General features: G+C 33.3%; 1 protein-coding gene across 1 annotated transcript in view; it reads left to right on the top strand.

The window, feature by feature from the left end:
* Positions 1-5,254: 5,254 nt before the first annotated feature.
* Positions 5,255-17,379, top strand: part of LOC124360685 (endoribonuclease Dcr-1-like) — an 80,787-nt gene continuing 68,662 nt past the window's right edge. The window contains exons 1-6 of the mRNA XM_046814512.1: positions 5,255-5,372; positions 7,318-7,386; positions 7,570-7,685; positions 9,060-9,210; positions 14,256-14,381; positions 14,574-14,749. Coding sequence (XP_046670468.1) covers positions 7,327-7,386; positions 7,570-7,685; positions 9,060-9,210; positions 14,256-14,381; positions 14,574-14,749 — 629 coding nt within the window. The 5' untranslated portion in view covers positions 5,255-5,372; positions 7,318-7,326. The remainder of the gene's footprint in view (positions 5,373-7,317; positions 7,387-7,569; positions 7,686-9,059; positions 9,211-14,255; positions 14,382-14,573; positions 14,750-17,379) is intronic.

Below are 17,379 nucleotides of genomic sequence, written 5' to 3'. Positions count from 1 at the left end.
ACCTGACACAAACAATAGTCAAAAATAAACCACCGTAATAAAAATCCGTAAGAAATCAGTAAGAAAACTGAAGGCCTAGAGGTTTTGTTTAACAATCACATTGAATTCTACAAAAATATAAATAACAACTACCAGTGCTCAAGCAGCATAAACAGGCAAGCTGAAAAAGTCCACACTAACATAGGTATGCTGTAGGCTGATCAGCACTCATCAAGTAGCTCGCTGACACAAACACCACAACTACCAAACTTTTTTTGTGGCTCACCAAAAAGAAAAGTAAAATCCCATAACCAACCAACTTGAGAAAACAACTATAAAAGTAACTCAACAAAATATAAATGGACTTAAGAATAAAATAGAAATGCTAACACACTTTCTACATAATATAAATCCAGACACAATAATACTATCAGAACATGGATTAAGTACTGAAAAACTTGAAAATATTACAATACCAGAGTATCAGCTTATTGGAGGATTTGCAAGAATACACCATAAGAAATGTGAAGTGGCCGTATATGCCAGCTTTAAATTGTACAATCTGACCACCGTGATATCTGTTTCAGACCCAACAACTGAACTGTTGTGTGAAACCATAATTGTACAAATGAGTATTAAAAAGTATCATCTTTACCTTATGGGTATCTACAGAACGCACCAAAGCAGACTAGAAAACGCGTTAGAGGTTTTGTCAGAAGAACTAGACAAAACACCTAGTGTAAGGAGCCCAACTATCATAATGGGAGACATAAATGTGGACAATCTAACAAGTAACAACAATAACACATGTCTGACAAATGTACTGTCTGGATACAACTTAAAAAGGTTAAAAACTACCCGGCACACGTGTCACTCATAACAGTCAGGCGTCCATTCACATCATCTGTACCAATCTCTGTGAAGCCCAACTTTCACAAAGTGTGTTCATGACTGGACTATCTGACCACACTGGCAGCTGTGCTCTGTGAGGGTTGAATTTAAATGCCCTGATATGAGGGTCAAACAGAGGCTGATTAACCAACGCACAATGGCTAAGGAACTAAGGAACAAATTAGCAGCCCAAGACTGGGTACGGGTCATAGAAGCAAACACAGAAACTGGTTTTGAAGCATTCACTGCTGCTGTAAGGTTTGCATATGAGACAGCATAACCATTTAAACAAACCAAAACAAACCGGAGTAGTTCAACAAATATTTGGGACTCTGAATGTAGACTCTAAAAATAGCTTACTTAGAGGCACTCAACAAAGAAATCCTCACAGGAAATTAAAGAGACAAAGGGGAAACTGCAATCAAGAAGAAAAACTGTGCCTCAAACTCAAATTGCTCAAGAAAAAGCAAATTTATGATCTTTATTGCACAAGCCGAAAACAAATCAAAGGCTGAGTGGAAAGTAATTAATCTACAGAGGAAAGTTAAACCAACTACTGCACTTTCAGAGAGCATGAGAGTGGGCGGTGAGACACACCTGAGAATATTGCTGACTCTTTAAACAAGTTATTTTCCACAATAGCAGAGAAAAAGTTACAATAAAACAACCAAAATATTACCTCGAACCAATATAATTTGATAAACATCCTGCAGACTCAATGTCACGAAAAGCTAAAATTTTACAGTACTACTGAAGAGGAAGTTATGAAAATTAATGAAGAGATAAAACCTAAAATATCGGCAGGATAAGATTACATTAGCTCAAAAATAATTAAATACTGTAAAAATTAAATCGTCACCCCTTTAACAAATCTAATTCACAAATCCCTAAGTGAATGGGTCTTCTCCAGTAGCCTGAAAGTAGAGTGGCAAAACCACCGAAGCAGCAATTTATCGCCCAATATCACTCACGTAAACAATTTCAAAACTTATAGAGCGTATAGTACTAAACAGGCTTATAGAACACGTACGAGAATACAATCTCTTTACCCCCAGATAGCATGGTTTTATAAAGACGAGGTTAACGACAACAGCGGTGGTCCAACTAGCTGAAGGCATAATTGACAAACTTGAACAGGGCTACATAGCATCCAGCATTCAGCTACATTTCAGTAAAGCATTTGATTGTATTGACCGCAAACTAATTTTATGAAAACTTACATCACTGTGTGAAAGAAGCAGATATGTTTAATAGCTACCTTAGTGGAAGGAAACAAGTGGTAAAAGTAACCTGTAAGGTGACAAAATTACCAAAGTGAAATCTGGAGCTCTGTCTATGAATAGAGGAGTACCCCAAGGATTTGTACTCGAACCAGTGCTCTACATACTATTAACCAATGACTTTCCAACATATCTAGAAGGATTCTGTGAAGTTATAATGTTTGCTGACGATACCTCTCAAATCACTGCTAGCAAAGAAATAGATGAACTTGAAATAAGCTCTAACACTGCATACGATATGGCAAAACAATACTGCCTTAAAAATGACCTAGTTCTGAATGAAAATAAATCAAACCAGCTTATATACATCGCACTTCAAAATAATCCCCAAAGTCTATCAGAAATTGAAACACTAAGTTCTAACTAAATATTTAGGCATTATCCTCGACAGCAACTTGTCCTGGATATCACATATGTAAACTACCTATGCCAAAAACTTAGCTCTGGCCTCTATGCTGTAAGAAGAATTATACAGATAAGCAACAAAGAAGCAGCTCTGACAGCGAACTACTCGTTCTTCCAGACACATCTTACATATGTACTAGAGGTATGGGGAAGCACAAAAGCAACAAATTTTCAGCGAGCAGTGGTTATACAAAAGAAAGCCATAAGAGCATTAGCAGGACTAAAACCCAAAGACAAGTGCAGAGAAGCATTTACATAACTTAAGATATTGACAATAACTTCAATGTACATCCGTATAGTAATCCTGCATGCTGTACAATCAGACGAAGCCAGGCTGGCGGACCATCACACATACAAAACACGGCATGGGAACTTATTCGCACTACACACTCATCGGCTGACCCTCTATGAAAAGAAGCCTTCCCACTGTGGTGCTGTCTTCTTCAACCGGCTGCCACATGCCCTACAGCAATTACCTAAGAAGAACTTGACAACTGCATTAACAACATGGCTCCTTGGCAGATCCATATACACAGTCCAAGGAGTTCCTAGACTGGAGGAGGCAATAGAACACTACTGCACTTTTTGTTTACATTGATTTAAAACCTTATTTAAAACTTGTTATCTTGACTCAACACTGTACTTAATGTATATGTGATTAAAGAATGATTTGATTTGATTAATGTGGATCGCTAATGTTGCCTAAAGATTACAGGCTTTTTGATACTGCAGTATACAACGATAGGTTAGGCGTCTCTCTTCTTGTTTTCAGCACATCTAGTTTGATGTTTAAAGCCGCAACACATTTTATATTATCACTGTCGTTACAGCAGTTTTACACTTCAAATGAGTTGATAAGTTAATTGCCTAGGCTCCGAATGTTCTTACTCGAGGCATTTCATAACGCCAAGTACTTGCGGCAGTAGTAGTGGGTTAGTGTAGTCGACAAACAATTTTTAGTTTAACGAGTTTTTCTCCAAAATTAACGCTCTATTTCCATAGTTTCAAGTTTTTTTTACAACATTTGATTCCTTGATGCACAAGCAATTGGCTCATTACTTTTAAAAATAAAACTTATTACACTTGGATTCAGGAAAAGTAATGTGTCTACAATCTCGGCAGTCAATAGGATCATTAATAGTTTCTTGACTGATTTTGAACATTAAAAGTAAACAACATTAATATTATTAAGTCATAATTAAAAGATTTAATTGCGTACAATTTTATGCTTTCGTTTTTAAAATATTGGCTTTAATGGTATATCATTAAAAATAATCAACAGTATTCCTATCTCTCTGATAGATTGCATCAAATACGATCCGAGGCAAGCAATCAAATACAAGAACCATAGTTTAAGGTGTATCACAGTGTTATCCGTATTAGGTTATCGTTTTTCGTGTCTAATAAAAATCAACACCCTTTTTAGTAACAATAAACCATTTATAAAAAAAAACATCCCGGTCAATCCTGTAATTTATGCCAATGACCTCTCAGTCTGACATTGATTACCTGAGTACCAATATGCAAATAGCTATTCAGGTCGTAACTCGTTATCTTGCAATAAGTCACTTTTTGTAAATAAGAAAAATCCAAAATTTGTTACTATACTTAACTAAGTTAGTACATTATTAGTCTCAATCGTACATTAAGGACATTAAATACATAATTAAGAATCCAGATTAACAGTATGTACCGTGAGGGCACAAAATCTGTCAGTCCCCATACTTACCATATACCTGACAAGTTTAACGGGCATAACTGTGAAACAGAACATTTGAAAAATCAAGTTATTTTTATAAATGTTACAAGTGATTGGACTTTGTAACCAGGGCGTGGTTTAAATTGAAGAATCAATAAGTGGCAAGTTAATCAAAGAAATAAGTTGAGTGAATAATGTCTTATATCGAAACTGAAATATTTTGAAACAACATCTGGGAATTAAATGGTTTGGACTTTTCGGTCCCGTACTCCTTAAAGAATTTTATTTTGGGACACTACTAGTATAACTGATATTTTATTTCTACAAAAATATACTTAGAACAATGTGCCGAGAAGGTTATTTTGAACATTATAGGACATGTTTTCAACAATTAATTTCAAAGTAGGCCGAAAATTCATTACTATAATACAAATAACCAAAATATGTTTTATGTCTTTCACCACAGATTGGGTCTAATTAATTAATAATGTAAACTACAGTTACATTATTAATTATTAAACTACCTACAGTTGTATAATAAATTAGGTGAATATATTGGAATTGTTACTTTTAACGTTTCTAATGGAAAAATAAATTATCGTTTCCTAATTTACTCTTCTCAGAAATTTTATAACGCTGAAATAAGCATGCCCTTTTATGAATTTGAGAATTAGAGAGGCCTTCATATCCCCAGCTCCAACTCTTTAATAAAGGCACATTTCATTTACGCTTTTACGGGCACTTTGGTAATTAGCATTAGACTTAGATTTTGGATAACAATGAACATTTATGATACCCGAAACTTAATGACACACATGAATATTTGAATAATGCCATTCTATGTATTTTGGTCAAGAGTAATATAGTCCTCGATTTTTTGTTGGAGTTTGGCAGTTTAATTATAAGTATACAGTAAAAAGAATTAACAAGAGTTACAAGAGTACAAGCTTTGAAGTGAAAGTTACTCCTTTGTGCCTGCATCGTGGTAAGGGCAAGTTTTCATTCTGTTTCAGATTCCAAAGAGTTACAGAGTTGTCGTTGTCAGCCGGGTGTAAGAGTTTTGTTTGTTTATTGTTTACACAATCTAGTTATTCAATTTAAATCTATGCTCTCTTGAGGTAAATACTACTTTCTGTTTTTTACTGTATGGTTTATAAAGATTTTAGTGTTTTCATTAAACTATAATGTCAAGCTTTTAACATAAATATTGAGGCACAATTGCCGGGTTTGTAGGTTAGTACAGTATTACAATTCAGAATCAATTTAGTATTGTTATAGAATTTAAATATTTGAATGTATTGTAAAGTAATATTTCTAAATTCTAATTGTTTCGTCAGGTATGTAATTTCATTTAGAAGAAAGTGGAATCCACAATTGGATTTGGCACAGGCCTACCACTATTTTTATTAGGGTTGTATAGGCTTATTCAAAACTGGTCTACATTAATAATAACTGGTCTTAATTGGTAATATAGGGTGGGCTGCAGTATAATAAGTGTTCAACACTCGAGTGATCAATGATATTGAATCATCAATTAGAATAATTTAACACATTCACGACAATGGTTTATTCCCGGACTTTTTTATTTGCCGTTGATTTTGTTCAATAATAATGACCAAAAACAGTAATCGCTTTCCTAGATTAAACTCGGAACTCAGAAAATCTTTATTGACAGACAGAATAACACTGTAAAATAGCATCAACAATAATATGTAATAGTTGATTACATTAGGTGATTCAAAATAACCTAATTAAATTAAATATAAAAACCAAGTCAAACTAATTAAAATAGGAGTAAAGTTTTTTGTTAGTGCTAAAATAAACTAAAGCTTATACAGAAGTGGCCTTTCATCTGAGATTAAACTAGTCTGACCAGAGCACTCAACAAAGTCCCTGACCACTGTAATAAGGCCGCTGTACCAAATGCCGCTTGACCTCCCTCTCAAAAAAAGGACTTGTTTTTGTTTTCATAGATTCTGGGAGAGCATTATAAAGTTTAATGCCGTTGACTAATAATTGTCTCAAAAAAACTTATTTTATAGGCAGGAATGGTAATTATATTGGCGTGATGTAGATTGTGGCGATTTTGGGAATTATGTGATTTGAAAATGTGGAGGTTTTTGTGAACAAATGTCACACAGTTCACGATATGAATCAATGGGAATGTTAGAACTTTGGCCTCCCAAAAAAGCGACCTACATGAAGTTTTACATGGTTTCCCAAAAACTGCTTTCAACAACCTTTTCTGGAGTTTGAAGACGAATTTTGTGCGTGCACTTTCACATCTCCAAACAACTATCGCATATGAGAGAAAGAGGTAGATCAGCCCATAGTAAGCAGCCAAGGTCATTCTGGTTTCAGCTGCTAACTTTGATAGGTTTCTTATAATCAAAATCTTGAAAAAAATCCTGTCTCTATCTACTATTTGTTATTACACTATATAAATAGAAAAATAAATAAATATGTATATATACATATATGTTTTATGAATATAAAAAGTCAATGAGCTTGAATTTAGGTACTATCTTGATGGATTTTTTTTTCTTTTTTTCACCAAAAGTATAGAGTGGCGCCGAAGCCCGCATTAATGGCCAGGAGCGTAGCAAAATATAAACAAGTTTAATGCTTCTATCACAGAATATCAAGGAATTGGATAATCGCATGCATACCCCATAACGATAAGTAATTATTGTTTCAATTATAGACTGAAAATATCAATACATAATATTTCTAGGCGAAGTGAATATCTTTGTTCTGTATACACTTTATTCCCACCTCAAAAAACACCCATCATCGTTTTAAAATGAAAGTTTTGTTATAGTTGTATACATATCACTCTTAATATCCAAACACACATGTGTACACATGCATACACAATGTTTAGTTTGTTGCCTACTCTGAACACTCACAGTAATAATTTTACAAAAAGTGGATAGTTTGGTTGTTACAATGTAGCCTACAATGTTGATATTGAGTGCATATGTTTTTAATAATTTTTTTAAATATAGATATCTTACGTATATAGTCTATTAAGATCTTATCAACTTTAATTTACCCTTCCAGATTAATTTGATGGCACATCACTACGTAGACAATGTATGTACGAAAGCTTTCACTCCAAGAGAATATCAGGTAAGATCACCTACTTTGGAATTTTCTTATGGTCATATTCTTTATTTTATGGTTTACTTCACTAATATTACATGATATTATTTATTGATGGCCTCTTCACTGTACTTAATTATTGACAGCACGGTTGTTCTCAGTATTTTTTGCTTATTAAATTAAATATTTTGTCATTAATATGTTTTTAAGGTGGAATTGTTGGCTGCTGCAAAGGAACGTAACATTATTGTTTGCTTGGGGAACGGACCAAACAAGGTGTTCATATCACTAAAACTTATTCAAGAGCTTGCTAATGAAATTAGAAGGTAAGTGCATATCCAAGTTTTAATGTTACTGATGTTGATTTTAATTATTAAAATGGACAGAACTAATTTTCCAAAAAGAAGATTTCAAATTTTGGTTTTTTTTAAGCCTTACCCTGTCCATCCTCATAGGCCATTGACCTGCAAGAGGATCATATCAAACAGAATAAGAAGTAGAGTTTATACAGAACAAAGTCGAAGTTACTGTTAAAAAGTGCAACTGTCAAAGGCAGGATTTGAATCTGTGCTAGCTCTAAATCAGATCCAAAGTCCGAGATTTTATAAGTATTGATGTGGTGCCGGGTAAATACCCAGATGAAAGGTAAATGTATTGGGTATTTATCCGTTGTTATTTAAATACCCAAAACCAGGGTATTTGTAGTTTTTAGCTGTACATACACTTGTTCTAATGAAGTGTTGAGAAAACAAGGATTAAAACACAATTATTCAATGTCTTAAATTAAAATTTATAACAATTTTCATCCTCCAAAACTAAAATTAAATCTAGCTCTTTGGGCATTAACGTTTTGTTCTTCTAAATTGCCTTTCTTATATGTTCAAATGTGTTAATGGTTTTTCTTAAACCATTCTGTGAAATCAATCAAATTATATATTGATTAGTCTTCTGATTTTTTTGATATAATTGTTCTATTTCATTATGAGCACTGTTCTGAAAAACAATCTAAAATGTATGTAAATTAAACCTATTGTAGAGCTATGCTTAAGCCAAGAATGGATTTATCCAATTGTTATACTAACGTTCATAAATCATTCACTCCTAAAGCATTTTTTTTAACTTTCCAGGCTAATAAGTTAGACCTATTTGATTCTATATGAAAATATGATTTTATTGTACTATGTGTATGAAAACCTATAGATAGGTAGTCTAATTAACTAATGATTGTACTTTTTAAAATACTTTGCTTCCAATTCTGTATTAATGTGCATGTATCACTGTGAGTCTACCATTCTTAGCTGCTGACAGCCACTTAGCATATGGAAGGGCGTCGCTGATGTTTAATTAGCATCCTCAATTGATAGGCTTTGCTAACACTCAGCCGATAATAATCAAAATTATTTTTATAATTTTGCATCATGATTGTATATCATTTACTATGTTATAGGAAGAAAATAGACATTTAGACCACGCAAATAGACCACATTGTAAATAATTTTAAAGTAGGATAGTATATGCTTTTTCCATTTTAATTGATTTTGATTTGTTTCCTAGATGGCAATAAAAAACCTAAGTCCTTAGTTATTGAAATCCGTACATGATTACATTGTAAGATTGAATTACATTGTCACACTTTTACAGTGTAAATGATTGCTTAAAGTGAATAAAAAGTATTAAAAATATTAATATTTTAATCACAGACCATACAGAAATGGAGGCAAGAGGACAGTGTTCATCAGCAGCTCTGCTGCTAGTGTCCATCAGCATGCTCTCTCAGTGCAACACTTGACCGACCTGAGCGTAGGAGAGTATCATGAAGTTAGTGAATCTTTGGATCTGAAGACTCATCAGGTAATTACAAACTTTTCGTACAAAATTAAATTTTTTCATAGTGCCCAAAACTGCAAAAAATAACTAAAAAGACATTTGTCCGATGCATATTGTGTTTATTTTGAAATGTTAACCCTTCACATGCCACTAATAAATCCATTAACTTTCCTATAACGCTAAGACAAGTAAAAAATTTAGTTTCTAAGAGAAAAGCTAATTTTTATTATAACTAAATTATAAAAGGTAAAAGCACAAAAAGTATGAAACCAAGCATTTTACTTAAAATTAGCGTATTTATTGATAAGAAGAAAAAAAACTATATACAAAACTGTTTATTTCAAATAAATTTCAATTTCATTGCAAAATGTAACTAAACTGAAAAGTTTAATTACATTTTACTGTAAAACAAGATAAGCTAATAACAACATTACCACATGGTGAAGAATAATAACGAGATACATAGTAGACGCGCACGCTCGTGATGGCTGAGACAGCCGTAATACATGCCACAAATATGTTTGATTATGGTTCTGAAGGAGGCACAGAATTGGCGAGCAGGCGGTCAGAGTTAGACAAAGAGCACTCCTGTCTCCCTGCTGCTGAGTGAAGGTCGTTTGTAAATACTTCCTTGGCAACCGCGATAAGCACAGAGTGTGCACCAGCAATTTCAAACGCCTTTTGTGAACTTAAAAACTCTTCAAGAGACATAATCTATAATATCGTATATAACTGTATTTGGTGGTTTGGTCATAGTATGCCATTCTAATATATCCGTCTACGGCATGGGAAGGGTTAACTGAAATTTAACCGAAAAATATAACTATTTTGTAGATGAACATTGATAAAATTTTATACACAGAATACTTTAAATTGAAATATTTTTGCAAATAATGTATGCAAATAGAGTAACTGAAAACACTCAGTCTTGTCTCGATCACATTTTTGTACGATATAGAGATATGAGTAGAGTTAGAGCAGCTGTGGTTGAGACAAGCCTGACAGATCATTTACAGCACTGTTTTGACAATAACCGGACCTACTGCCACTAACAAGACACAGACTGATTCAGTTACGTACGTAGACCGAATGTTACTTGCTGACAACCTGACACGAGCCCACTGGGATCCCGTACTTGAGTCCTTGGAGGTCAATAAATTGTTCCACACTATTTAACGATATAGTACAGAAATCAATCGAGAGTGCCACAAAGTTAAGTAATAAAAATATCTACTAGATCTAAGAAACTTAAGCCTTGGATATCTGCGGGATTGATTTGTTCAATAAGAGTGAGGGATAAGCTAAGCAAAAGAATTAAAAAAACAACCTTTTAATGTGTCATTAAATCATTATTACCACAACTATAGACAAACTCTAAGCACTTCATTAAAACACGCTAAGAGAGAATATTATCGTTCTAAAATTACTGAAAACAGAAAAGACTCTAAAATGTTTTGGGGAATAGTAAATGAATTGGCGGGTAGGGTACAAACCAAGGACTCATTTCCAATACGAAAGTTTCTGCCGACAAATTCAAACATTACTAACGATAAAATTACCCAAGTAGCAAATGATTTCAATAATTATTTTGCGTCTGTTGGGAAATCGTTAGCCGATACAATTAACCCGGTGGGAGACCCAGTGGTGAGCGATAGCGACTATAGACTGGATGTGACATTTACGTTACGTACGGTGACAGAACTGGACATAATACGGCACGTAACAAATTTACGTGGAGGCTCTGCCCCGGGTCATGATGGCGTTTCTGCATGGGTCCTCAAGGACAATTTAAGCACTTTTATGAAACCACTGCTATACTTGATCAATTTAAGTATTACCCAGGGAATATTCCCTGATAATTTTAAGTTAGCTAAGTGTATCCTTTGCACAAGTCAAACAGCTTTACTGATAAAAACAAACTTTTCGTCCGATATCCCTCTTGAGTGTCTTTGCTAAGGTACTGGAGAAGGTAGTTAAGGAACAGCTTGTACACTTTCTCCAGGTAAACAATGTGCTTTCTCAGTGTCCAGTATGGGTTTAGAGACGATAGGAGTATTTCGGATGCGTTGTTTTGATTTAAATAAAGAATTAAATAATGCAATCTCAGAAAACAAAAAATCAATGCTAATCTTTTTAGACCTCAAAAAAAGCCTTTGACTCTGTTGATAGAAATAAGTTAATAAATAAATTAGAACAATTAGGCGTTAGGGGCATCGCCCTTACTTGGTTCCAGAGTTATTTTACCAATAGAAAACAATATGTCTCAATTTGTAATGTTAGTAGCGATGCAATTAATGTAGACTACGGTGTAGTTCAAGGGAGTACACTTGGGCCAATTCTGTTCTTAATTATATATATAACAATATTGCCAAGCTAAATTTAAACGGGAAAATAACATTATTTGCCGACGACACACTTATTTTTCTAAAAAGGAAATCTATGGGCGGATGTGAGACGAGAAGCATTAAGTGAATTTAATGTTACTGAAAAAAGTGGTTTGATCAGAATTTCCTTTTCCTTAAATATAACTAAAACAAAATTTATGCCAATCTCTTTGAATCCTCAGTCGGATTATGTCTTAGAAAATCTGATCATACATATTTGTGGAAATCATAGTAACAGTACCTGTAATTGCGAAGCAATCGAAAAAATAAACTCGTATAAATATCTGGGCGTTATTATAGATTTCCGTTTGAAATGGTCAGATCATATTGAATATCTCAAACAAAAGACCCGAAAGTATATCTTTGCCTTTAAGAACCTTAGGGATATTCTTGCTGTTCAAGAAATGAAAATGGTATATTATGCATACGTGTGCAATCTCTTTTTGCATTTGGGATAATTTCTTGGGGGGCAGCTTACAAATCAAATCTTGATCCTCTGTTTTACGGTTTCAGAAATCAATTTTGAAAGTAGCTTTTAAAAAAAATGTCATAGATTTTCAACATCCATTTTATTTCAAGAAACAAAAATTTTTACAATAAGACAACTTTTTATAAAATTTCTTTTAATACACATGTATAAAAAATTTAGATGATTTATTTGAAAGAACTCAACACACCCATAACACACGTTATTCTAGATCAACAGGAAATTCTACCACTGCAAACACCAACTCATACTATCTAGCTCACATGCTTTTTTATTAATATAAGTTAAACAGTTTCCAAATTTTAGTTTTTTTCAATGAAATTTCTACAATTATCTTTAAAAGGAAAGTTAACCAGTGGATATTATCATTGTCTATTGAGGAGGCCGAGGCAGTGTTGTCTACGAACTACGGGCGGGACAGTTTGACATGTGAACAGTCACCACTCCTTATCCCATTATTATTCATTATCACTACCCCCATTATAATCTGCGGTGACCCTGCTTATTTACCCTTGTTGCTAATATGTAAATGTTTTTTTAAAATTAATAATATTCAATTCTTTAAAACAGATACATATTAAAATTACACGGTTTTTTCCTTTTAATATATTCATTCCAGATTCACGTGTGTATGTGGTATATAATAGTGTATTATTTTGTATTATATTTTATATTCATTTTTTTAATGTATATCCAGTCCGTTATTTCTTCAGGCGTGAGCAACTCGAGTCTGCGCACAGGCATCATAGCCCATGCAGGCTCATTTCCCCGAGGACAATGTTTTATACATGATGTTAATGAAAATTTTTAGAAGTTAATTGTAAAGTTTGGATTGTAATATTGTACATTATATTTGGGAAAATAAATCAATTCATTCAATCAATTCATTCATTCATTCATTAAATTTAAAAATACATTAATTAAATAAATTACCTAAAACTTAAAATTATATCAAATAAAAAACCTATACTTGGCCATCTGTAGTAAGAATTTATGTAACTAACATACTTAAATGGCAGAGCAATCTCTAATACTATTGATAGGCAGATCATTCATGTTTGGTTTTGGCTCTATAGAAGGCATGAGAAAGGCATGCACATGTACTTTGAGGTAACAGGCTTCCTCAATAGACAATAAATGAATCCCTGTTATTCTAGCTGACTTTTTATGAACTTCAAAACAATATGCAACATTGAATGAAATGCAATGTTGTGTGAAACATTGTCCAATATTGTGTTGGATATACATGTTTGGTTTTAGCAAAGTATAAGTATGTTTTGTGCTTATTATTTAATCAGTTATAAAAATGGAAGAGAGCAAAATCGTTCCTCTGACTCCTCTTTTCAAAAATTCACCATTACCTGATTCCATTCATGTTCTTGTATTTTCTGTAGAATTTGAGAACTGCCCTGTGTTCACTGGTGAAAAGCACATCTAGGAAAGGTAAACAGAAAGATTCATTCATGAAGGTCATATATGGGTTTGGACTCCTGGAGAGTTGTGATTGCAAGTAATAAGGCTATTGCTGTAAAGGAGTTTTTAAATTTCATAATCAGAATTTTATTGAGTATCAAGCCAACTTACTGGTAATAGAATAACAATTTCTTATCTACTGCTTGTCATCAAGTAATTTTTTATACAACAATCCACAACCTGATTGTTGTTTTAAAATTGTTGTTAAACTTAAAATTAGTGAGAAGGATGTAGATATCATTTCTTCATTGTCCAGTGATTTTGAAACTATTATACATAAATACAGAAGATGCTTACATACTACTATATATTCCATGTTTTCTTCTTTGTTTTAGTTAAAAAGCTTGTTGAAATTTAAATTAGAAAATTATTGTTCTACCTTGTTTTCAAAATTAGTTTAGTAATATGTTTTCTTACAACCATCCAAACTATTTATGTTTACATTAACTTGAAAACATCTTATTTGTACATAGCAACTGTTCACTTGTGATTATTTACAGATGTACTATGTAGTGTTTCTTATGGTACAGTTAAAAACATTTTTGCATAGTGGGATTTTGCATAACAAGCCAACTGTTTTGCTTTGTGCTAATTCAATACATTTTTGTTGTGAATTTTGTAACTAACATTCTAATACACGTCATAGAGTAATAAGCAGAACCCTTAAAATATGGATTACACAATGTAATTTACCTATTCTAATGAAAAATGCAAATTTTTTGTAGGTTTTGGTAATGACGAGTGAAGTGGCTTTGGCTTTCCTTCTGAACAGTAAGCTGAAAGTGTCAGACATGAACCTGCTGATTCTGGATGACTGTCATCTCGCTATCAGAGAACACCCTATGCAACAAGTATGTCGTACAATAGTTGTCTGTATTCTCTAGTTATTGGAGTATACTTAGATTATATTGAGATTTAACAGTTTTTAAGAATTATTTTACCTTGATGTCAGATCTCACACATCTTGATAGTTCCATCAAATACTTAATACCTATTAAAATTGTAAAAAACAGAACTTGTCCAGCCATAGTTGTTGTTTCCAGGTAATGGAAGTGTTGTGGCGGTGTGGAGGGGAACCAAGAGTGCTAGGGCTAACATCTCCTCTAGTGCCAGGGCCGGGGGGAGCAGAGCCAGGCAGACTGCAGGCAGAGATACAGAGACTAGAGACTGTGCTGCATTGTACTGCTGAGACTGCCAGTGACATTGTCTCAATACTGAGGTATATACTCTAACTAGAATATTTATAGTAGTTATGAAAGAATTTTTAAACACATATCTCATAACATTAGTTTCGAAGTACTGGGTACTGAAGACCTTAGCTTCAACTTCAGACTAACACGTGTCAGTTTCTATAAGAATGTCCTTAATGTCGTTTGATCGACAAGACCATCCTTGTTAACAATTTTATTAATACACATTATTTAAACTAAAATATGTATGAGTTTATAATAATCACAATAAAAAAAGCTATTTGTTTATCAACAACTACAGTTTCAGTCGCTCTGAGGAAACACTAAATTTTTAGAATAAGTTTCAAATTAAAACAATCTAGGAGAGCATTCGGAAAGTAACCTAAGTTTTGTTATGAATATACCTCAGTAGTATATAAAAATAATATATTTTATGTTCACTTTAAAAGTACATATTTTCTCTATTTTTTAACATAATTTCCATGTAAATAAAGCAGTTATCACGTCTATGCACTAGCTTAGAAATTCCTTCTGGATAAAAATTTTCTGCCTGTGCCTTGAGCTAGCCGGAGACTGAATCTTTGAATTCTTCTTCGCCCTCAAACCGCTGAGAGTCCAGCCATGTCTTCAAATGCAAGAATAGATGAAATTCATTGGAAGCCAAAATTCTGGGCTGTATGTCAGATGACTAAAAATGTCCCGTTTGAATTGTCCAAGAAGTTGAATCTTTTCTTTTACTTTTGAGCACTATGGGACCAGGCATTGTTGTGCAAAGATATGACAACAGATGACATAAGAGAGATCGTGTTTGTTCTGAATTGCCCTTCTTAAACTGTAAAGTTTCAATATATAAGTCTGCATTGATTGTTACTTCACGTTCCATATTATCCACAAGCAGAATCCATTTTGAAACTCAAAACATGGTTGCCATTCACTTTTTGCTGGAAAACTCCTATTGGGCTCTCATTGAATTGTATGGCAAGTATGTTTGACTCTTTACCTCTATGTATCCTCTATGTGGACAAACGTACACCACCAAAAAACAGAGACTTCCACTCCTACCACACCCGTCATGGCTCAAGATATAACTTGCCAGACCATCGCACCACCTTATCAGAGAAAAAAACCATCTTATGCCGGCTGCAGATTTCAAAACTATTTAATTGCATTCATGAAGGACTTCACTGGAGATCGGCTAAGACCAGAATTGAAGACATGGCTAGTGAGAAGACCATTCTACAGCATAAGCAAATTCTTCAAAAACAACGGAGAACCCCTACAATCTGACTAAAGCGGAAATGATTTCTGTTTATTGACAATATTGTTATTCTTGATGAATGTACAATAAAAATATTTTGACTTGACGTGACTTTACCTTTGATTGTTCTTTCGTCTCTGAATACATGTATTTAACTCATGTTTCATCGCCTTTTAACAGTTTTGTTGAGAAATGATTGTTATTTTGTCTTATAGTGTATGAGAAAATCAGAGGCCATTTGCTGAATTTTGTGGTTTTCCATCGGTTTTAGAGATTCATCAAGCACAAAACTTTAGTTAGCCATCTGTCACTATCTTGTTCAGAATTGTTCTGCAAATTTGTGGGAATTCATCACTAAGCTCTGAGATAGATAATCGTCGTTTGTCATAAATTCTTCCATTGACTTTATTTCATTGAATTCATTAGTTAGTATAGAAGGCCTGCCACTCTCTCTTTATTATGGACTTTTTTCAGCCAGTTTTGAAAAATCTAACCCATTCCCGAACAACTGCTTCACCTTTTTGGTACATACACAGTGGAAAGTTCTTTATGAATTGCTGCTGCTGAATACTGTATAGCTGTGAAAAATTGTAAGACTGCAAGTACCTCACATTTGACATGCCTTTCAAAAGTTTTAACTTTTGATGACAGAAGACAGACGATTTCTAAAAGCTACAGAAAACTAACTAGTGCTTTGACGGCTTTCACTATACCAAGGCTGGATGTCAACTGACTGGACGTGTGCGCTAACGTAACAGTGGTTGTGCTACTCCCTCCCACATCTCTTTCATTGAGCAAATGAAGGTTGCTGTCTGAACAGCCCTTGTATAAGACAATATAAATGGCAAATCATGAGCTTTTATATAATATATAATTTAATTGTCCATTGCCCTTATATAGATTAGATTTTCTAGCTTACATAAAAAATGCATAGAATAGATATAATAACTGACATAAAAATTTAATTGTCAGTTTTTAAGAAACTATAGGACATACATAGATATATATCACAGGTAACATGACATGTTTATCTTAGTAGGTAAGTCCTTAATTAAAACTGTTATATAATTTTAAGTAGTATTTTAAAATCTAAATACGTATATTTGCATTTAAACTACTTTAAGCCTTCAAGACCAAACTAACCGTTAACACATAGACTGTGGCAAACACTCACCGCTACTGTCCCTGCTCTGCTAAAGTAGGTACATGACTAGTGTCGCAGTGAAGTTGTTATATAGTACAGTAAAATAAAATTTATTTTTTAGTCATTGTTGTTATTTTACTGTGAACGTATTATTGTTTTAATTTTTTAATCAAACAATATAATATATTATTACTCTTTACCACTATATAGTTATTGCCACCATTTCTACTTTTCAGCTGTCTTTGTTTATGTCAAAG

This window comes from Homalodisca vitripennis, chromosome 4, assembly GCF_021130785.1.
Source record: "Homalodisca vitripennis isolate AUS2020 chromosome 4, UT_GWSS_2.1, whole genome shotgun sequence".
NCBI classification, from domain to species: Eukaryota; Metazoa; Arthropoda; class Insecta; order Hemiptera; family Cicadellidae; genus Homalodisca; species Homalodisca vitripennis.
This window is presented reverse-complemented; position numbering and strand designations above follow the sequence as displayed.